General features: G+C 47.8%; 1 protein-coding gene across 2 annotated transcripts in view; it reads left to right on the forward strand.

Moving 5' to 3' along the window:
* The window catches only part of SLCO3A1 (solute carrier organic anion transporter family member 3A1), a 370,079-nt gene that overhangs the window by 319,492 nt on the left and 26,752 nt on the right, over positions 1-23,835 (forward strand). For both annotated transcript variants that reach the window (XM_043489412.1, XM_043489411.1), the window contains exons 5-7: positions 1,196-1,360; positions 8,928-9,126; positions 10,392-10,530. In XM_043489412.1, the coding sequence (XP_043345347.1) occupies positions 1,196-1,360; positions 8,928-9,126; positions 10,392-10,530 (503 nt within the window). The remainder of the gene's footprint in view (positions 1-1,195; positions 1,361-8,927; positions 9,127-10,391; positions 10,531-23,835) is intronic.

The following is a 23,835-nucleotide window of genomic DNA, read 5'->3' on the forward strand; positions in this document are numbered from 1 at the left end:
AGAATAGATACATGGTATAACTGAATCACTTTGCTGTACACTTGAGACTAACACGGCATTTTAAATCAACTGTACTCCAATGTAAAATAAAACAATGAGTTGTTAAAGATTATATTTTCTTAACACATGCAGTTATAAATATTTATCACAAATGTATTGATATATCCACTTTGTTGTCGTTCAGTCACTAAATCATGTCCAACTCCTTGCAACCTCATGGACTATAACACACCAGACTTCCCTGTTCATCACTATCTCCTGGAATTTACTCAAACTCAAGTCCACTGAGTCAGTGATGCCATCTAACCATCTCATCCTCTGTCATCCTCTTCTCCTCCTGCCTTCAGTCTTTCCCAGCATTAGGGTCTTTTCCAATGAGTTGGCTCTTAGCATCAGGTGGCCAAAGTATTGGAGCTTCAGCTTTAGCATCAGTCGTTCCAATGAATATTCAGGTTTAATTTCCTTTAGAATGGACTGGATTGATCTCTTTGCAATCCAAGGGACTCTCAAGAGTCTTCTCCAGGACCACAATTAGAAAGCATCAATTCTTCAGCATTCAGCATTCTTTATGGTCCAGCTCTCACATCCATACATGACTACTGGAAAAACCATAGTTTTGACTGTATGGACCATGTCGGCCAAGTGATGTCTCTGCTTTTTAATATACTGTCTAGGTTTGTCATAGCTTTTCGTCCAAGGAGCAAGCGTCTTTTAATTTCATGGCTGCAGTTACCATCCACAGTGATTTCAGAGCCCAAGAAAATAAAATATAATGTATCTATATATAACTTAGATATATTAATATAATGTAGTTAATACATTTATAATGTATTTATAATATATAATTAAGTTATATTTTACCTTTTGAGAAACAAACCCCAAATGCCTCTTTCTATATGCTGGATAGAAATAAAAAATTTTTAGATGGCTTATAAAATAGTGTGTCCAGTGTGCTATTAAAAAAAAAAAAGACATTGTGTGGTTTTTCCTGCTTTAGTAGTTTTCAGTTTAGTTGACAGAATATTAGCATGTATTTTGAAGCCAGAGTTTTCACAATTGTGACTGACTTACAGGTTATAGGCCTCAGGCTGAGCAGCCAGGTGCTGTTTCCTGGGCTGGGTCAGAGTGGGCCTCGGCGGCAGAAGGCCTGGAGTGTAGTGTCTATGACCTTGGTCCCCCGCTTCTCTCCCTGCAGTGATCCCGAAGGTCACGAAGCACCTGCTCTCAAACCCCGTGTTTACCTGTATCATCCTGGCCGCCTGCATGGAGATTGCAGTGGTGGCTGGCTTCGCTGCCTTCTTGGGAAAGTATCTGGAGCAGCAGTTTAACCTCACCACCTCTTCTGCCAACCAGCTGCTAGGTAAGTCTGTGTCACCCACCCGCCCCCACCCCGCACCGGGAGGCCGCCAGTGCTCCTAATATGATAAGCGTTGACTGAGACCAATCAAACAGCCCAGACCGTGCTGCTCCTGCAGCAGAATATACATGTGGTCTGTGTGCAGAAGAATTTCAGAGTATTTTCTTGGAGTAAGATTTACCTGCTTGAAGCAGTTGCTTGAAGTACGTGATAATAAAGAGCTAAAATATAAAATGTGCATAGGAAGCATTGTGACAGGCCAGGAAGTCCATAAATTGGTGTAAACTGGAGGATTAGGGGGAAGATGTGATGAACAAAGAGGGGAATCAAGATGGATCTTAAAAGGTTAGTACTGAGTTGACCAAAAAGATCGTTCTGTCCATAAGATGTGATGGAGAAACCCAAATGAACTTTTTGGCCAACCCCATAGGCTTTGATCAGGAGCATAAAAAAGCAAGAATATTCTTGGAAACATAAAACCCATGGTCAACAGATATAGAGGTTAGAAGCCATTTGCTCTCCTCCATCCTTGTGCCCATGGCAGACATAACTAATGGATCATAACATTCCTTCTCCCCAAGCTCAAGTGTAGCCTTACCAATCTTCTCAACAGTAAACCATAGACATCTGCCTCCAGTCCTTTGGAGCTGGCCTGCTAAAGAGAACCAGTTTCCACTCCTGAGAAGCAGGATTACTTATACCTGATAGGGAAAGTGATCTCATAGCACAACAAGGAGAGAGAAGGGTCAAGAATGGCTTCCATTTAGATCTTTAATCCATTTTGAGTTTATTTTTGTGTATGGTGTTAGAAAGTGTTCTAGTTTCATTCTTTTGCAAGTGGTTGACCAGTTTTCCCAGCACCACTTGTTAAAGAGGTTGTCTTTTTTCCATTGTATATCCTTGCCTCCTTTGTCAAAGATAAGGTGTCCATAGGTTCGTGGATTTATCTCTGGGCTTTCTATTCTGTTCCATTGGTCTATATTTCTGTCTTTGTGCCAGTACCACACTGTCTTGATGACTGTGGCTTTGTAGTAGAGTCTGAAGTCAGGCAGGTTGATTCCTCCAGTTCCATTCTTCTTTTTCAAGATTACTTTGGCTATTCGAGGTTTTTTGTATTTCCATACAAATTGTGAAATTCTTTGGTCTAGTTCTGTGAAAAATACCGTTGGTAGCTTGATAGGGATTGCATTGAATCTATAGATTGCTTTGGGTAGAATAGCCATTTTGACAATATTGATTCTTCCAATCCATGAACACGGTATGTTTCTCCATCTGTTTGTGTCCTCTTTGATTTCTTTCATCAGTGTTTTATAGTTTTCTATGTATAGGTCTTTTGTTTCTTTAGGTAGATATACTCCTAAGTATTTTATTCTTTTTGTTGCAATGGTGAATGGTATTGTTTCCTTAATTTCTCTTTCTGTTTTTTCATTGTTAGTATATAGGAATGCAAGGGATTTCTGTGTGTTAATTTTATATCCTGCAACTTTACTATATTCGTTGATTAGTTCTAGTAATTTTCTGGTAGAGTCTTTAGGGTTTTCTATATAGAGGATCATGTCATCTGCAAACAGTGAGAGTTTCACTTCTTCTTTTCCTATCTGGATTCCTTTTACTTCTTTTTCTGCTCTGATTGCTGTGGCCAAACTTCCAACACTATGTTGAACAGTAGTGGTGAGAGTGGGCACCCTTGTCTTGTTCCTGATTTCAGGGGAAATGCTTTCAATTTTTCACCATTGAGGGTGATGCTTGCTGTGGGTTTGTCATATATAACTGCCATATGACCCAGCAATCCCACTTCTGGGCATACACACTGAGGAAACCAGATCTGAAAGAGACATGTGCACCCCAATGTTCATCGCAGCACTGTTTATAATAGCCAGGACATGGAAGCAACCTAGATGCCCATCAGCAGATGAATGGATAAGGAAGCTGTGGTACATATACACCATGGAATTTTACTCAGCCGTCAAAAAGAATTCATTTGAACCAGTCCTAATGAGATGGATGAAACTAGAGCCCCTTATACAGAGTGAAGTAAGGCAGAAAGATAAAGAACATTACAGCATACTAACACATATATATGGAATTTAGAAAGATGGTAACGATAACCCTATATGCAAAACAGAAAAAGAGACACAGAAATACAGAACAGACTTTTGAACTCTGTGGGAGAAGGTGAGGGTGGGATGTTTCAAAAGAACAGCATGTATACTATCTATGGTGAAACAGATCACCAGCCCAGGTGGGATGCATGAGACAAGTGCTCGGGCCTGGTGCACTGGGAAGACCCAGAGGAATCGGGTGGAGAGGGAGATGGGAGGGGGGATCGAGATGGGGAATAAGTGTAAATCTATGGCTGATTCATATCAATGTATGACAAAACCCACTGAAATGTTGTGAAGTAATTAGCCTCCAACTAATAAAAAAATTTAAAAAAAAAAAAAAAAAAAAAGAATGGCTTCCAGGTTTCTGGCTTAGACAGGGGGTGGTACCATTTGTGAAGCCTGAAAGTAGGAGTAAAGAATAAGATGTGTAGGGAAGGCTGTGAGTTCAGACGTGAAGTTGCTGAGTGTGAGATGGCCATGATGTATCCACATGATGTCCTGTGTGTGGTTGAGGACTGGAGAAGGAGATGTGGATCGCATCAGTGTGCGCATGGTCATTGAGGACACAGGAGTGGAATTTACAGAAGGAAAATGTGTAGAAATAGAAGAGTGAAACACCACCCATGGGGAAATAGAGGAAGCCATAGAGGCAACTCCTGAAAGAAACTCATGGATCACAGGGTGTCAAGGAAGAGATGATTCCAAGAAAGAAGCCATCAGCAGTGAGAGTGTCCGTGTGTGATGCAACCTCACATGCCTTGGGTCCCTTCACCAAGCAGGCTATCTTTCAGCCTATGTCAGGGCTGTGTCCTTGAAGCTGCAGCAGGTGAGCCCATGTTGTGGTGTGAGGAGCAGCCCGCAGGAGGGAAAGAATAACCAGTGACTACAGGACACTTTCCCAAGCTTAGCGGTGGAAGGGAGGAGTGGAGACATGGTGGGTGATGTGTGTTGCCATCAAGTGATTGGAGTAATGGTACTATTGCTAAGAGACAGTTGCTATTGTGGCAGGAAGGACTTGAACAGGTGTCTAAGCAGAAGGGAAAGAGCCAGCAGAGGTGATGTGCAGAAAAGAGAGGGAATGTGGTGGACAGCCTTTGATGGAAGAGCTCATCTGTTTCAGAAAGTGCAGAGAAGAAAAGAGACCCCCAAGAATGACCCCCATGAGGATGACCCCCAAGAATGTGACAAATCCAGTCTGGAAGTTGAGAACACTCCCGCCCCATGGAATTATCTTCTGTTAAGTAGGAGTAGATCTTGTCCTGAGAGGAATGGCAAGGTGATATTTTCTGATCTTCTGCTTCAGTGTTTCTTTCACAAAATGGCCAGTAAACCCATGTAAGGGTGCTGACCCAACATGAGTCACCAGGAAAACACATGTAAACAATGAAATGCTTGTTTCATTTTGGTCACCAGACCGATAGCAGCATGTGTCGGTGATGAGGTGGAGCCACTGGAACTCTCCTTTGATGCTGGTGGGGTGCACAGAGGTACAAGTGCTTGGGAAGAATTCTTTGGCAGTGCCTACGAAAGCTGAAAGCATATACTAACTCTGGGATCCAGCATTCCACTTCTGGGCATAAATCCAACAGAAATGAGTGTTTAGGCCCACTTATTTATATATGCTTAGGTAACAGTAGGGCTTCCCTTATAGCTCAGTTGGGAAAGAATCTGCCTTCAATGCAGGAGACCTGGGTTCAATTCCTGGGTTGGGAAGATCCCCTGGAGAACGAAATGACAACCCACTCCAGTATTCTTTCCTGGAGAATCTCATGGACAGAGGAGCCTGGTGGGCTACAGTCCATGGGGTCACAATAGTCGAACATGACTTCACAACTAAACATATATATGCACATAGGTAACAGTATCTAAAACAGCCTTATGCATAAACCCCCAAACTGGAAACAGTCCGGATATCTATCAGTTAGTAGAATGGGTAAATAAATTATAGAATATTCATACAGTGGACTGCCACACAGCATAAGAAAGCAAGAGCTTGTATATATATATCTCAATATGGATGGATCTGTCAAAAGACGTCAGACTCAGAGAGTCATATTAATAAGAGTTAGAAAGAAGAAAGGTTGGACTTCCCGGGTGGTGCAATGGATAAGAATCCACCTGCAGATGCAGGGGACCCGGGTTCAATCCTTGGTCCAGGACGATTGTACATGCCGTGAAGCAGCTTTAAGCCCATGCACCACAACTACTGAGGCCAAACTCTGGAGCCCCAGAGCCACAAGTACTGAAGCCTGTGATCTGCTGCAAGAGGAGCCCCTGCAGTGAGCAGCCCGCACACCGCAGCTTGGGAGCAGCCTCCCACTCTCTGCGACTGGAGAACGGCCACACAGCAGTGAAGACCTGGTGCAACCAAAAATAAGGAAAATAAATACTTTTTTTAAAATGGAAAAATTAATTAAAGTAATAGAGGCCAGAATGATAGTTACTCTTGGACTTTGGGAGAATGAGGACAGCAGGGAAGCCCTGATGCTACTGGAAATGTTTTAGTACGGGGGTGGGTACAGACGCAACAAGTCACCGGTGTTCCCTTAATCTTGTGCACATCACAGAACATAAGGTATCATGTTTAAAAAAATAAAAATAAAACCCTACCAACAAGGATGTGGCCAGACCCCAGCACCTCTCCCTGGGGGCTGCCAGAGCAGCACAAGGCTGATGTTTTTCTTTTTCTCACTAATAACTCTTTACCACCCACTCTTTTATAAGCATTTTTTTCCAAGAGATATTAGCAAAATGCAGTCAGCCCTTAGTACCCATCTGACAGAGACAGGGTAAAAAGTGTCTCTGTAATTAAAGCTATAACTTCTCCGTTACACCTACAATCTCTCAGGTTCAGCCCTCCAGCACCCAAAGACTTTCTCTCTCACTTCCTGATTTCTTGACTGCAGCTTCTTACATTTTGATTACATTTGCTTCAAAGTTGGGGCTCTGTTCTAGTTCAGAACAGATTCCTAAAGTTTCCTACCAACAAATCAATAGTCTTCAGGGCAGAAGGCAAAAATCAATCTCGCTTTCCTGCATCTGTCTCTGTCTCAGTGACTCTGTCTGTTAGAGTGCTTGGCCCGGGGAGAGGCAGCCTGGTGGCCATCTGTCGGTCTGTCCATCTGTCTGGCAGTCCAGGCAGGCAGGACATATGCCCTCTCCCTGTGCCCTGCCCGTGGCATCACGCTGTCGTGCTATCTGGAGGGTTGGCTGCAGGAGGGGCTGACGGGGGGCCCTGAGGGGACAGAGAGAGGCCACAGAAGCCTAAGGCAAGACTTGTGTCCCAGAGGCCTTCATCAGTAGCTCCCACAGACCTAGGGGATGAGCCCCCTGCCGTCAGCCCGGGCCATCAGTGCTGTCCCTGGGCCACCCACGAATTCATCAGTAGATGGGGCAGAGTTCCTAAAAAGAGCAGCACAGATGATTAAGGACTGATGGCCTTGATTTATGTATGAAGATAAGAAGGACTCAATCTGCATAGGTTAATGTAATGAGGATGGAGTTTTCAGGGAAGTTCTGATAACCACCCGCATGCTAAGGCTTCATACACATCAGAGAGGGAGAGGGGAAGTGGATGATGGCTTGGAGAGAAGGTGCCCAAAGCCTGTTATTGCCATAGTTACCATCATCACCAGGGGCTGCTCCCCGCCGCCTTTGATGGAAAATGGAACGGAATGCAGCCTGCTCTTCGGGCGTGGGCTGTGGTCATCGGTGTTCACTGACACAGATCCAATCTGCTCGCTCTTTCATTCATCCAGAAAATAGTTCCCAAGTGCCCACTCTGGGCTGGCCGCTGTGCTAGGCACAGGAAACCAGGGCTGAACAGGATGGAACTTGTCCTTGGGGAAACTGCATCTTAGGAGGGGGAGGGAGAACAAGAAACCAGAAAACCAGAAATGTCCGAGGCAGCGTCACATAATGAGGAGAGAGCCATGTAAACAATAAAACATGGCAGGAAAAAGTAAGGAATCTCAGATGGGCTGCAGGATTGCTCTAGGTGGGGTGTCCCGGGCTCCCTGTGAGGATAGGGCCCAGCCAGGTAAAGACATAGGGTAAGAATGTCCTGGGAGCTCCCCTGTAGCTCAGCGGTAAAGAATTCGCCTGCCAATGCAGGGGACGAAAGTTTGATCCCTGGGTTGGGAAGATCCCCTGGAGAAGGGAATGGCAACCCACTCCAGTATTCTTGCCTGGAGAATCCCATGGACAGAGGAGCCTGGTGGGCTATAGTTCATGGGGTTGCAAGGAGTCAGACAGGACTTAGCAGCTAAAACAACAACAGAATGTCGTAAAAGAAGAATCAGCAAGTGCAGAGACTAGGGGCTTGAATGGATTTGGTCTGTTCCAGGGGGAAGAGAAAAGGACTGGGTATGGCTGGGGAGTCAGTATGGCATGGGGGAGAGACAGGCAAGTAGGGGTGAGGTCCTGAAGATCATGTCTGTACCAGGATGAGAAAGAATGTCAAATAATACAAAAATACTGTGTTTTTCTTAAAATCTGACTTGTGCTATTTTCTTTGCAGAGCTCAGCCTCCCTGATTATGCTTTTCTCACCCGAATATTAAAATTAATTTGCATTCCTTTGGCACATACCAGCTGATTGATGTAGTCAATTGACCTAGAGGTCTGTTGATTGGCAAGCATGAGGCAGCCTAAACTGGAAAATTGGCCATGCACAGTCTACATGGAGGATAAATGACATGCAGTAATTTAAAGCTGAGTTTAGATGAAATGAATAAGAACAAAACCAAACAAGAGATTGGAACCCCTAGGATCCTTTGGTCCTCCTAAGATGCCTTGAGTCTCTGAGAATCAGAAATAACAGGTTTATAGTCCTGCTGCCTTGCAGATAGCTCTGTTTATAAGAAGGTATTGGGGGTGGGGGATAAAAATGTATGCCAGTTACTCACCAGGAGCTACAAAATGTATTGATTTGATCAATGCTACTTCCTGAGAGGTTGCGGGGCTGGTTAAAACACTGTCTCTCTCTAGGTTGGTGAGTTCTGGGGCCTCTGTTTAAACAACCTCCAGACCCTTCTTTGCCTGAAGAGGAGAAAATCCCCAAATGATCTTGAGCCCCCTTCCCGCACCGCCTGGGAAACAGAGGACACATTGCTAACACGCATGCGTGTTTCTCAGCCCATCTGCCCTGTCTGTCGGTTGTTCTCACAGCAGCTGGGGCTGTTTCCCGTGAGGGTTCCCCGCTTAGCATGAGAGGTGTATGACTTACATGCCTCATCACTGTGAGTTTTTACATGTCTGTGTCCCCCCAGTTATCCATGGGCTCCTTGAGGGTAGAAATGAGGCTGTTAGCAGAGACTTCGGGGTACAGGGGAGGAAGTGGCACCACGGTATTGTCATGGGGGATTCTGTTCACGCAGGGCTCGGCTTCGGGGATGGCGCCCAGTGTCTGCATTGACTGGCCCTGCTCCCCCGGCTAATGGTTCCCGCCCCTCTGCTCTGCTCCAGGGATGACTGCGATCCCATGTGCCTGTCTGGGCATCTTCCTGGGCGGTCTCCTGGTGAAGAAACTCAGCCTGTCTGCCCTCGGGGCCATTCGGATGGCCATGCTCGTCAACCTGGTGTCCACCGCTTGCTACGTCTCCTTCCTCTTCCTGGGCTGTGACACGGGCCCCGTGGCTGGGGTTACGGTTCCCTATGGAAACTCGTAAGTCTCAGAAAGGTCTCTCACACACACACACACACACACACACACACACACACACACCCGCCCCACCGTCCCCTGCCCGCCCAGGGATGCCAAGACCCTCTCTCCGGAGTAGGTTAATGGAGCCAGCTTCGTCCCTAGTGACCCTGACCCAGAAGTTGATGATGCCCCTGCATCTTCCGCCCAGGGTTGAAGGATATACGTGAACCTTCTGGGTGGAGAGGACAGAATTCCACTTAAAGGCTGTCTCCCAGAACGGCCAGGGGAGCACTGGGGAGACAGGCAGACACTCACTCCCCAGAGGACTCAAGTGCCTATTTTTGGCATTTGATTTTAGGAATGAAGTGAAGATAGAAAATTAAAAATAGGTTTTATTTTAAAATTCAGCTTATAATAGAAGACAGAAGTGTGTGTGTTAGTAGCTCAGTTGTGTCCGACTCTTTGCAACCCCATGGACTGTAGCCTGCCAGGCTTCTCTGTCCGTGGGATGCTCCAGGCAAGAATGCTGGAATGGCTTGCCATTTCCTTCTCCAGGAGATCTTCCCAACATAGGAGTCGAACCCAGGTCTCCTGCATTGCGGGTGTATTCTTTACAGTCTGAATCACCAGGGAAGTCCATAAAATAGAAGAGACTTCAATAATTCCTTAAACAATCAGAATCTATCATTAGACTCACATAGTAATCGCAGGGCCCGACCCATGGTGGGTGTTGATAAGTGTGGGGTGGGGGAGGAGGAGAGAAGGGAGGGAAGAAAGGAAGGAGTTTTGCTCTTACAGGACATCTTATTTCCTATCTATTATCCCAAAACTTTGAACTGAAGTTGGATCAGACTTGTCCTTAGAGGGCATTGTGGAGAGTCCTGATATATCTAGTACCAGTGGCTGTTCCTTTTTGTACATGAGCCTCTGCATCTACCTGGGAGTCCAGTCTGGAGCATCAGGGCTGCAGCATGGTTGGCCCGCAGGATCCCAGTTCCTCTCCACACCAGTCTCCTCCTCCGAGCAGGCCACGCGGCTTTCTCCTGACATTAAGTCAGACAGAGCCGGGCTTGTCTGCCACCCTGTGAGGTCAGACAGACAGGATGGAAGCACACTGGCCAAGGCATCTTCTGTATATCCCTGCACAGTCCAAACACCAGCGCCCTTCCTTCCCTGTACCATGGCTGCAGTGGCCACTGTGACCCCAGAGGGCAGGGGGCTGTCAATGGGGATCCAGAAGAAGCTGACCTTTCTCTGATGGATGCCACCTGTCCTCTCTTTTCCAGCTCAACGCCTGGCTCGGCCCTGGACCCCTACTCATCCTGCAATAAAAACTGTGAATGCCAAACTGACTCCTTCACTCCAGTGTGCGGGGCAGACGGCATCACCTACCTGTCCGCCTGCTTTGCTGGCTGCAACAGCACGGTACTGGTGATTTTCTGATGGGATGCGATGGGGCCGGGGGACACAGACAGGCAGAGTAGCGTAAAACCCCAGGTCGGGGGCAAAAGTAGACAACCTCCCGTGTCCTGTAGTCTGTGTCCCTGCACTGTGAATTGTCTCAGCCTCTGCCCTGCTCTGGTGGAGAATTCTCCATGAGAAAGATGGGAGGCCTATCAGGCCATCCAGCTGCTTCATGCTAAATCAGATAGGTTTCCAAAAAGTGTCACTGAGCAATTTTAACAGAGAGTAAAACTTCAAAGGAAGCTGTATGGAGCCAGAGGAAAAGATTATGGTTCAAAGCTAGGAGTAGGATGACTCCACAGGTAATGAGCTCCCCATCAACAGAAGTATGTAAAGAAAGGTTAGAACCATTTATCAGGGAAGACCTCTTTCATACCTGAGACTATGCAATGCTAATTCAGCATCTTCTCTACTCAGTTCCCTTTGCCTTTATCTTCTCAGCTAGATGCCTCCCACCTTTTTCCATCTTGCCACTATCATTTCTTTTGGTTTGCTTTTTTGTTCTTGTATTTGTTTCTGGGTTTTTCCTTCTCAACATGAATTATACAGTTGACTCTCAACCTGCATGCAACTTTCCACATTCTCTGCGTGAAAACCTGAGGCTACGGGACTGGTCACCTAGTCCTGCTGATCCCACCTGTACCTGCCCTTCTGCATCCACTCCGCACTGCCCTGCTGCAGGCCCCTCATCTCTCACTTGGACCAGTGTAGTCGTTGCCTCCCTGGCCTTACAACTCAGGACGGGCCCCTGCTGGTCTGTCTTCTCCGTTGCAGCCAGAATGATTGCTGTAATATTGCATATTGTTCAGTCGCTCAGGCATGCCTGACTTTTTGGACCCCATGCCCTGCAGCATGCCAGGTTTCCCTGTCCTTCACTGTCTCCCAGATTTTGTTCGGATCACGTCCATTGTGTCAGTGATGCCACCCAACCATCTGATCCTCTGTCGTCCCCTTCTCCTCCTGCCTTCAATCTTTCCCAGCATCAGGGTCATTTCCAATGAGTTGGCTCTTTGCATCAGGTGGTCAGTGTTCATCAATATTCAGTGTTGATTGTTTGATCTCCAGGATTGACTGGTTTGATCTCCTTGCTGTCCACAGCATGATGTATACATTTATTTCCTAATATTGGACCATCCTTGCATTCTAGAATGAATTCCACTGTTTTGTTTTGTTTTCAGCCATGCCACATGGCTGGCAGGATCTTAGTTCCCAGACTGGGGTCTGAACCCAGGCCCAGCAGTGAGAGCACAGAGTCCTATCCACTGGACTGCCCGTTGTTCAGTTCCTCAGTAACACTGCATAGGACCCTTTCTGCTCAGTTAGAAGATAAGGTCTAGGCACTGAGCTGGGTTTCTGTCTTCAGCACGTGTCTGTCCCCCCTCCATGCTCTTCAGCTGTGCTTCCTTTCAGGTTGGGTATTCCGCTTTCCCCACACAACATGTGTCTTTTCCTACTTCTTCCTCCAGTCTGATAACTCCTACTCACCCGTCAATACCCTACTCAAATGCCCCCTTCTCTGTGAAACCATCCCTGCCCTGCTTTATCTGTGAGATTCTTGCCTCTGCAGTCTTGCTACCTGTCTCTCCTGGAGGCACTTTTCTCGTTTTGCTGCAGCGATCTGTTAAAAGGGTTTGTCATCTGCCCTGACCTGTGAGTTTCCTAAGTGAGACCTGGCGCCCACAAGTGCTCTGTAAATGTCTGGAGATGCAGAGATGGAAAGAAAGACAAGAAGCCTTGAGTGGCTGCTTTCTAGGAACTTAGAATTGACATCATTTGTTTTTCTGCTTTACTTATTGTGTGTCTTTTGGGTGCAGCCATTTCTTTGAAGGAAGAAAACTGAATTATTTGTTTTCATTTCCAAAGACCTCATTTTTCCTTTCCATTTACCACTAGATTTTTGGCTAGTTATTAACATTTTTCTATAGAGAAAATAAATCACCCTCAGGCGGGGGTGGGAGGGTGGAGGGGGGCAAGGACTGATTTTTTTTTTTTTAAGTAGATAATCAGACAGTTTCCTTAAGTGGGTGGAAATGAATTTTTAAAAAGAGATGGGACCTTGAGAATGGTTAAAATAAAAGTACAAGCTATTCTTTTTCATGACAACAATTTCATTAACACTTTAATATCTAAGAGCAAAGCTGTATTATAAATCAAGTTTGGTTACTCTACTGTTGCTAAGAATGACATTGACTCAGTATAGGCTAGTGTCCTGAGACCAAAGCAGTGTATTCCAGAGTGTTCTCGGACCAAAAAAGCAGTCTAAAAACTGTGTGTCTCCTGTTCTTCCCTGGACGAGAGGCTTATTGAAGAAGAGCTTAATCAGGCCCAGGTTTGCTTCTAGCTCCTGAAGCAGCAAGGTGTGGAATGCAATTATCAACAGAGGGCAAGCATCTCTGATTCCCTCTGGACACGTGGTTTATTCCCCAGACACCTGCCTCTTCTTCACAGTATCAGAGGCCTCATATTGTCTGCTGGGGTGCAGGTGATGCAGAGAGGTGATACCCCCCTGCAATTACAAGGCAGAGATTGAGAAAGTCCTGGGGTTGGAGTGGGAGTCACACTCTCCCCACAGAGACAGGTCTCTGGATGCCTTGTCTTCCAGTGGGTGGACGAGGGCTTTAGGGTCACAGAGCTATGCGTACCCTGGAAAGGGGCCTTTGTGACAGTCTAGCCCTAAAAATAACCGCAACTATGAAACCTGCAACACCAGCAAGCTCCTCTGAGAGCCTGTGTGGGCCAGGTGACAGGGCCTTTCACGGATCACTCATGGCCCCAGGTCAGAGGAATCTCAGGCCATCAACCAAAAGTGAGCAAAAAGCAATTTCAAAATACTTTCAAGTATTCTGAGAAAATGCCAAAAGGGGGGATCATATTCCTGGGATGTTTACTTCCTCTTCTTCTCCCCTTCTTGTCTGCAAGCTCCCTCCAGAAACTCTTCCACAAACTAGAGGTTTCTTCATCCCTCTTTCCCCCTTTCGTATTTTTTCCACCTGCATCCGCTAGAGTCCTCTCCCAGGGTGCGCACAGCCATTCTGTCACCTATACCCCCAGCCCTGCGTATATTATCTCACTCATCCTCGCAACAACCTTGGAAGGAGGTGTTATCTTGCCCCATAATTACAGAGGAATCCCTAGCCCAAGGTCACACAGAACGTGCTGGCACCGGCATCGAATGCAGGGTCTGCTGGACAGCAGTCTCAGATCTTCCCCTGACCCTCTGACTTCTCTCTTGAGTCTGCCTGCCTTTTCCACCAGCTGAAAGGAGCTCTCCTTGTGGACGCCCTGCAGTTGGGCCACCGTGCCTTCACGATCTGACCCTGCTGCCTCTCCACCCTCAGCCTCCCCACTCCACCCCCATCTTGAAGAACCACTGACACAGTCAGGCTTCTTGGGGTGCCCCCTGCGTACCCAGCTCCCTTTTACCTCTGGTCCTCTGTCCATGCTGTTTATCAGGGCAGGTCTTCCCCTATGCCCTTGACAATCCTTAACACATCCTTATCCGCAGCTGAGAAGCCTCCTTGCACCTCCTCACCGCTTCCGGGGCTGCACCGGCCCCCCGCCCCCCGCAGAGGCCTCAGCTCCTGCTCTCCCAGCAGGGTGGTCCCCCTCCACCAGACCGGAAGGTCCGTGTTCACCTGCATCTCCATCACTTGCCCATCACTAGGTGCCCGCATCCAGAGATGAGGTTCTGCTGTGGACCCTTGCATTCCCGGTGTTAGCCATGGCTCTGGATAAAGGACCCGGGCTTCCTGCATGCCTGGCTGGAGACTGTGCCAACCTCAGCACACCCCAGGGAGACTCGGGTGGTAATACCACACCCGGAAAGCGGGTAGGCTGGCCAGTGCAGATTTCAGTACCGAACACCTCATCTGTGCTCGTCTCTCCCCACTTGACAGCTTCCATCCAGACTTGTGAAAATTCCTCCTAACTCTATTAGACGTGAATAAATCACCAACGAAATCACTCTGATTGTTAGAAGATCTGGTTCGGGTTAGCGGTTTCCTGATATCAGACTTTCCTTCCTGCCCTGGTTTGAGGTTTTGTTTTTTGTTGTCTGATCTCATTTCTCCTTGAGTGATAGCTTTGAAAGTTTCCAGAATTGCATTTAATATACAATTTCTAATTCTCATTGCACGTGCCCAGGAGGGGTGACGGAAAAGATGGCAACTTAATTTTCTAAGCTTCCTTTGGCAGGAATATATTGTCCAGATTGTTTCTGTCCCTTTCACTCCCAGAAGTAATTATTCCAACAGAAAGCATGTTGGGAGCTGCTGACTGAGTGCTGGAAGTTGTATCCTTCTGATGTACTGAATAATTGACTTAGAAAAAAAGGCTTCTGTCAGCCACCAGCGGAATGTTCAAAGTCAGTACAAGTCCAGCACAGCAGCCTGTGGGGGGCTGAGGATAGACGGCTCATCTGTGCCCCCATCCAGGCCACAGGGATTTATCACGCACCAGTTTAAACAGAGCTCGAGTGGGTGCTATGGCAGGGAGGGGATGTGGCTACCCCATTTTGGATGCATGCAGGGGGCTCCTTGTTCAGGACAGCGGGTCTCAGGGCTGGCCTTCATCCACAGAGAATGCGTGGGCATTTGCCTGGTGGATAGGATGGGAGGGCACCTGAGTATGGCGTGAGTGTGAGCCCAGGTTGGCGGGGAGGCTTGAACCTGGTGACATGGGCAAAGCTTTGGTTCAGAGTCAGGAAAGAGGAGAATCTAGAGGGAGGGGCCTGGTATGCCTCTGAGCTGCAGCTCCATCCTCCCCCCGCCCCACCGGCTCTGCCCACGCCTCCCCCTCGGGATGCCGGAGCAGACGGTGAGCCTGGTGCTCCCCAAAGTGCAACCCTTTCCCCGCCCCTCGGCAGGAGACCACTAAAGCTCTGACGGGATGCAGGTTACCGGGGCGAAGGGCGGACGGAGGTTTCACTTTCATCGCAGAGTTTTTCCTCCCTGGCTGTTGTCCTTCAGCCAGTGACCCTGCCAGGGAACAAGCGAGTGCGTTTCTTCTTGTGGCGTTTCAATTTCCCCTGTGCCCAGAGGCACATGGGTTGCCGGTGATGCTCTTTGTGACAGGCTCTGAGATCTTTGCCTGGAAATACCAGCTGGAGTTGGACCAGTGAGGTGAAGAGATTCTAAGCTGCAGAAAGACAGTAATAAATGACAGAAGGTCTGAGGAACTTCGCTGAATCATAAAAAGATCCCGTGAAAGTCTAGGACACGTTGGGGGTGTGTTACCATTCAAAGGAAGACGTCCCAGCTATTGTCCCGTCTCAGGCCTCTGCCATCTCGGGCATCGGCAGAAGCAGGGCAGGACACTGCGAGGGTCAGCACTCCCTGGCTAACCCCTTTCTGAACTGCAGGACTCAGGTCCTACCTTTCATAGAGATTGCCATTTCTTCCTGATTGTTGTTGTTTAGTCGCTAAGTCCTGTTCAACTCTTTGCGACTCCATGGACTGTAGCCCGCCAGGCTCCTCTGTCCATGGGGTTCCCCAGGCAAGAATGCTAGAGTGGGTCGCCATGCCCTCCTCCAGGCAATCTTCCCAACCCAGGGATCGAACCTACGTCTCCTGTGTCAGCAAGTGGATTCTTTACCACTGAGCCACCAGCGAAGCCCTTTCATCCTGGTAACTGAACACATTTCAGAAAGAAAACCAAAATCAGTATTTCAGGATGTTGAGAAAGAAACATTCAAGTTTTCACAGGCTCGAAATACAAAGAACATCATCACCCCCTTGTCTGTCCCCTTAGAAATGTCATTTTCAACCTAGAGATTAGTTTTACTTGTGCAGTTAGTAGAATTGATCCCTCAGTATTGAATACAGAGGGAAAAAGCCCAAACAAAAACAACTTTATTTGCCAGATACTTAGAAACACTACCGAGGAATATTTTGTACGTATAATATGAGCTGTCAAAATAGCATGCTAATGATTTCCTCCATCAATGGGAAAATGAATCCTAGCTTCGAGAGAGTCATTTTTCTATTTTTATGGTCTCCAGCTTTATTGTAATTATTTATCCCCATCATTGCATGTGAATAGAAACATTTCTCAATTTAAATTAATGGCTGGATGTAGAACAAGAGTAGAATTTTCAGTGACTGTGCTCTTCTTCTTTTGTTGATTTCTTCTTCTGGAGTTTTTAGATTTTTGTAAATAGCTGGTACATTTGTGTGGTTCAAGAACCAAGAAGTATAAAAAGGAGGGAGTGGGAACTCCTCCTTTCCGTTTCTCTCTCCTGTTCACCCACTGTTCACTTCACGACTCTGCCCAATAGGTAATTACTATTATTAGTTTCTTGTATATGCTCCTGGGTTTTAATGCACATACAAGGTATTACTCTGTAGCTTGTTTGTTTATTTTTTGTCATCACTTTTGCCATTTTAATCGGAGGATAATTGCTTTACAGTGTTATATTCGTTTCTGCTTCACAGTAGCACGAATCGGTTATATGTACACATATATCCCCTCCCTCCCACCCCACCCCACCCCTCCAGTCGTCACGGAGCATCTAGCTGGGCTTCCTGTGCTATGCAGAAGGTTCTCACTAGCTAGCGATTTTACACACAGTAATGTATATGTGTCAATGCTACTTTCTCAATAGCTTGTTTATTTTTAATTGAAGTATAGTTGATTTATAGTGTGTTTATTTTCAGTAAAGTGTACAGAACAAGTACACAGAAAAAGTGTCCATATATTTAGTTCCCTATGCTGAACAGTAGGTCCTTGTTGGTTATCTATTTTATACTATAGCTTGTTACGTGTGGGGTTTTTTGTTGTTAATAATTTATCGTGGCGTTTTCTCATGTTAGTAAGGAAGGAACACACTGATGCCTTTTTTACAGCTGCATAATCTTCCATTGTGAGAGCCTATTGGAGTGCATCTAACCAACTCCTATTGATGGGCATTCAGGTGGATGCAAAACTTTAGTTCCTGCAGACACTGTGGTGACTGGAATTGGACTCACATCATCCTGTGCCTGGGCAAGCCTGCCTGCAGGATAAATTCTCGTAGAATTTCCGAGCTAGTCCCACCCTCTCCGCCAGGTCACCACCACTGTTTCCAAGTCTTGTCAGGCCAGTTCCTCTGTGAGCAGTGGGGCCATCTAATTATCAATGACATCTCTCAGGGCAGGAAAGCCCGGTCCTGCCACCCCATGCACAGTACCAGGCAGAGACTCCGGCTCTCACATCACTTCTCCCCAGAGAACCGCAGCCTGGGAAGACGTTCCTTTGCCATGAGGATGGAAAACTGGACATTTGCCAGGTCAGGGATGGTAAACCCCTCTCCGGAGCCTAGTGCACTTTCTTCATAGTTATCCAGGACATGATCATCTGCAGGCAGTTGCCAAGGTCCGTCTGCATTCTGGACTGTTGTATACACACAGGGTGAGAATCAGATCCCCACCATCGAGCATCTGCTTCCATCACACCCAGGTTGCCGTTGTTCAGTTGCTCAGGCATGTCCGACTCTTTGCGACCCCATGGACTGCAGCACGCTAGGCTTCCCAGTCCTTCACTGTCTCCCAGAGTTTGCTCAAACTCATGTCCACTGAGTCAGTGATGCCCAGGTTATCTCTATGTTTTCAGACTTCCTACCAGTTGGGGCTTTAGCAGGTCTCAGTTAACCTATGTGCCCGGTTAACATCAGCAAAGGCCTGTCCTATTCCTCCCTTCTCACTTGGGAGCATAGGGTGAAGCCCCAGTGGTGGAAAGCCCTCTCTTCCAATTATGCACCCTGGGATAAGTATTTGCACCACACTGGGACATCAGGAGGGAAGTTTCTCCCCAACCGCAAACAGCTGCTTTAGCACAACAGCCACATTGGTCTGCAGTCTCTTGTATCACCTGGGCCCAAATAAAGGGCATTTTGCATCCTTTGGCATAGGACTTAAGCTTAGCATTTACCCTTAGATTCTCTGTGGGCAGGGTCCTAGCAATGTTCCAGCATGTACCCTAGGCCTCAGGATCACCTGCGTTTTCTGTTCATCCTGTCGAACTGACTCTTGTAACCAGGAGGGAAACCCATCCAAGTTCCTGCTCAGATCACTAGGGCTTACCTCCTCCCCAGCCTCTTTCACAGCTCCTCTCAAATAGGTTTAATCTGAATAAATGAGTACAGAGCTGCCTAGGTCCTTTGGGAGGGACCCATCCATTTTCAGGGGGCATCCGAGGTGGCCAGTGGGTATAGAATCCACCTGTAATGCAGGAGACATGGGTTTGATCCCTGGGTTGGGAAGATCCCCTGGAGCAGGGCATGGCAAGCCACTCTAGTTTTCTTGCCTGGAGAATCCTATGGACAGAGGAGCCTGGTGGGCCACTGTCCATAGAGTCGCAAAGAGTCAGACGTGAATGAAGCAACTGAGCATGCATGCACATCCATTTCCAGCTTCTCTCCTTGGCATCAGGGCAAGCCAGTATCGTCCCTGGGCATGGACCCGTTCTCCCGTCTCCTAGCCCAACAAGCGCCTGGTTTCTTCCCAGCTGCCCCGGCCTGCCCCGGGTCCACTCTTGCCCCATTCTCCCTGGCTCTGTGCTCTTGGCTGGCCCCTTGCCTTGGCGGCACATCCCGCCGTTCACTCACACCATTCACAGGACTGTGCCTTCCTGGACACGTTCGCCTCACCTGGACCAGAAGGACTGTGTAATCACTGAGATAAGGGCATCTCATTTCTGTACCATTCCAGTAGGGCCATGATCACAGGCCCGATCTGGGGAAGACCCTCTTCAGAAGGGGATTTTCACATCTCAGAGCAGAGGAGGTCCAGGCAGTTTCTTCTTATGGTAAATGGAATATAGTTCAGCCATAGCCTAGGTACAGAGCAGAAATCTGAGACTGGGTGTAGGTTCCAATTACAAAGTACTCGTTAAACCAAACAGAGCTCACACAATTCATTCAAAGCGTACTGATCATATCACAGTTCTAAGGCTATGAGAGTCAGAACTCAGTTCCCAAGGTCTGAGTTCTAAGCCAGCCCCTCATGGCTGGGCCTGTTTCCTGTTCATACCTGAGCACTCTCTGAGTCCCTGTGGTTCTCAGGACCGCAGCCCCAAATCTCTTTTTCCTCATAGGCTACAGGAGGGACCAAAAAGAGAGGGACGGGGGTGGTTTGAACTAGGGCAGGGTTTGAGAGATATTTTGTCTTTGTTGTTTAGTCATTTCTGTTCAGTTCAGTTCAGTCGCTCAGTCATATCCGACTCTTTGCGACCCCATGAATCGCAGCACACCAGGCCTCACTGTCCATCACCAGCTCCCGGAGTTTACTCAAACTCATGTCAATTGAGTCGGTGATGCCATCCAGCCATCTCATCCTCTGTTGTCTCCTTCTCCTCCTGCCCTCAATCTTTCCCAGCATCAGGGTCTTTTCAGATGAGTCAGCTCTTCGCATCATGTGGCCGAAGTATTGGAGTTTCAGCTTTAGCATCAGTCGTTCCAATGAACACCGAGGACTGATCTCCTTTAGGATGGACTGGTTGGATCTCCTTGCAATCCAAGGGATTCTCAAGAGTCTTCTCCAACACCACAGTTCAAAAGCATCAATTCTTTGGTGCTCAGCTTTCCTTATAGTCCAACTCTCACATCCATACATGACCACTGGAAAAACCATAGCCTTGACTAGATGGGCCTTTGTTGACAAAGTAATATATCTGCTTTTTAATATGCTGTCTAGGTTGGTCATAACTTTCCTTCCAAGGAGTAAGCATCTTTTAATTTCATGGCTGCAGTCACCATCTGCAGTAGTTTTGGAGTCCAGAAAAATAAAGTCAGCCACTGTTTCCCCATCTATTTGCCATGAAGTGATGGGACCAGATGCCATGATCTTCGTTTTCTGAATGTTGAGCTTTAAGCCAACTTTTTCACTCTCCTCTTTCACTTTCATCAAGAGGCTCTTTAGTTCTTCTTCACTTTCTGCCATAAGGGTGGTGTCATCTGCATATCTGAGGTTATTGATATTTCTCCCAGAAATCTTGTTCCAGCTTGTGCTTCATCCAGCCCAGTATTTCTCATGATGGACTCTGCATATAAGTTAAATAAGCAGGGTGACAACATACAGCCTTGATGTACTCCTTTCCTATTTGGAACCAGTCTGTTGTTCCATGTCCAGTTCTAACTGTTGCCTCCTGACCTGCATACAGGTTTCTCAAGAGGCAGGTCAGGTGGTCTGGTCGTTTAGGATATGGTAAAATGAACAGATCTTGAGGGTTCATTCATTCATTCATTCATTCAGTACTGTCCTCTGGAGCTAAGGATAAGTCAGGAATCAAAACCACAGTGGTCTCTGTCCTTATTAGCCTCATGGTCACGAGGAGAGTTTGACATAGGAGTACGGGGGAGGTTGAGAATTTACCATCGTGTTTCTGTAGAGTTTGTCATTTCTAAGGTAAGAGATGTGGAGGAAAAGGAGATGGGGGCTGGGAGTGTATATATCTGTCAGGGTTTGGTCAGGAAAACAGCACCCATGAGTCTTTTGGAAGTAGAGGGTTTAATATAGGAAATAGATCTTATGTGAGCATGGTGGAGTTGGGGAATTGGGATCCGGAAGAAGTGAGATGAAGGACTGGAGAAAAGTCACCACACCCCCAGAAGTATCAGCTCAGATGGGCAGGTTGAGGCTTATGGGAAATTCCCCAGAAGCTGTGCTCAGCGGGCTGCTCAGTGAGATGAAGGGGGCACTCAGGGACATCAGCAGGACTGCATCCAGGTCAGTAGAGGTGGGCACAGGGCCTCTGTTGTCAGCAGGGTGGTCAGAAAAGAAGGTGGGTGCACAGGGATGGTAGGGCCAACCGGCTCCTTCTAGGCACCTCTGCGTTTGTCTGTCCCCATGTCTGACCATCTGAGAGTACTAGCCCCTGCCTCACAAATCTCTCCTGTGTTTCCTCTGGTCCAGCTCTCATCCATGCAGGGAAGGGACTCCTAAGGAGATGGATCCCCGCCCGGGACGGTAGAGTCATGCCAAGATGCCAGCGCAGAATCCTGTGCAGGGCGCTCATCCTGGAGCTGGTGTTGATGTCTCAGCACATTCAGAGGCTTAGGAAGGGGCATCCTGGATGGGTCTGGGATGGGTGTGAGTTAGAGATGAAGTTTACCAGAGTCATCAGAAAGCGTGTGCATGCATGCTGAGTCACTCAGTCGTGTCCAATTCCACGTGACCCCATGGACTGTCGCCCTCCAGCCTCCTCTGTTCATGGGATTTTCCAGGCAAGAATACTGGAGTGGGTTGCCGTGCCCTCCTCCAGGGGATCTTCCTGACCCAGGGATCTAACCCATATCTCTTACATCTTCTACACTGGCAGACAGGTTCTTTATCACTAGCACCACCTGGGAAGCTCCATCAGAAAGCACATGGATGTAACACAATCTAGGGAAAAGTGCAGGGCGAGAAGGGAAGAGAGCCTGGGCCAGAGCCCCAGGGAGCTCCGGCATATTCAAGTAGGAGATGGGGCAGGTGCCAGCAAGGAAAATGCAAAAGGGAAGAAGGAAGCCAGAGAGTGAGCCGTGGAAGCCACAAAGGCAGTGGGTTGCAGGCACACACTCAAGGGGCCCCAGGGAGACGAAAGTGGATGGAGGGGTCAACTGTGGAGGTCACTGGTGAGCTTAGCTGATCTGATCGCTGCATGTAGGAACCTAAGCCAGCTGGAGTGAGTCAAGAGCATGGAGGTAGTGACCATGAACAGCCGGAAATGTTTAGCTTCAACGTTCAGGGTGTGGGAAGAGGAAGGATCAGTTTCCTCTCCTCAGATGGGAGACAAGTGGCATTTTCAATTTGAGTTGGGGAGAAGCCCTTGTTTGTTGTTCAGTCACCAAATCATGTCCAACTCTTTGCAACCCCTTGGACTGTAGCATGCAAAGCATCCCTGTCCTTCTGTATCTCCCAGAGTTTGCTCAAACTCATGTCCATTGAGTTGGTGATGCCATCCAACCATCTCATCCTCTGTCACCTCCTCCTCCTCCTGCCCTCAATCTTTCCCAGCATCAGGGACTCTTTCAATGAATTGGCTCTTTCAGGGAGAAGCCCTGTTTCTTGATAAAAGTAGAGGAAGATCTGTTCCCATTCACATCCTAAAACCACCTGCTGAGTTTCCTCTGCTGCGTCTCAGCCCTGTGCTATAAGACAGTGCTTGATAGATCACAGAAATGACACGTTCTTATCCCAGGAGCTTAAGGTCTCCTCCAGAAGGGTAGCAGGGGTCTCTGCCATGGGGTGAGGAGTGTGTCCCCGTGGAGGGAGGTGCCAGCTCAGATGGGGGTGACTGGGGAGGCCTTGCAGCCAAATGAAATGTCAGCGTTCAGTTTTGAAGAAGATCTGTGATTTCTCTGGGGAGAGATGTATGCAAAGAGACAGAGGGGCTGAGCTTCAGCACCTTTCACAGAACAACGGGAGATGCCCCTGGGTGCTGTAATGGGGCCATTTATACAAAAGCACCTGCGGTGGGCAGATGGTTTAGGAAGAGGGGTCCAGCCCCACCCTGTGTCTGCCCCTACTTCCCAGGAGTAAAAGCTTCTTGTGGGGCACAGTCATACAGGATGGAGGGAGCAGGCACTGAACACCCCTGAGAACATCCCACGTCGCTTGATGGAATAAGAAAAGCCCCAATCTGCTAAGTCCAGCGGGGAAAGAAAAGGAGAGGGAGGAGGAGAGGTACAAGGATGGGATATGGGCTGAGGAGGGGGCACATAAAAACCAAAGAGGATTTGTTTGACCCTCAGGAGGATTTACCTCGGCGTGTGCTCTGAGAGCCAAGCAGCCCCGGAAAGAAAAGCAATGAATCATTTATGATTGTTTTCATTTTGTATTCATTAAAGACCTCTGCACTATTATTATCGAACCTTAATTGGCTTGGCTGCTGGCTGGCGCTGCCTCTCCCTGCGCCCTTGCTCCTCCCTTCGCCATCAGAAATTCCTCTGGAGCGTGAGCCAGGACCGTGCTGGGGAGCCGGGGCAGCTGGGCAAGAATCCACCCGAAGATCAAATGGAATGCAGCCGCTTGGCTTTCTTCTCTCTGATCATATATTAATAAATGTATCTCGCTGGTCTCCAGCTCGCTCCCCACGATCCGCTCTAAGCTCCCTGCCATCTCTGCACCCTCTTTGCTTTCTCAGCCTTTCGAGAAGCCTCCCATTAGCCAGCACCCTCTCACGGCCCCATGAGCCCAGCAACTTCACGCATGACAGTGCACATCCTTTGTTCCAGGTGCCATAGTGGGCAACGAACCAGCAACCATATGCAAGTTACCTGATTTACTTCCTTTAATACACTTCAGTGTAATT

This window comes from Cervus canadensis, chromosome 17 (assembly GCF_019320065.1).
Source record: "Cervus canadensis isolate Bull #8, Minnesota chromosome 17, ASM1932006v1, whole genome shotgun sequence".
Lineage (NCBI taxonomy): Eukaryota > Metazoa > Chordata > Mammalia > Artiodactyla > Cervidae > Cervus > Cervus canadensis.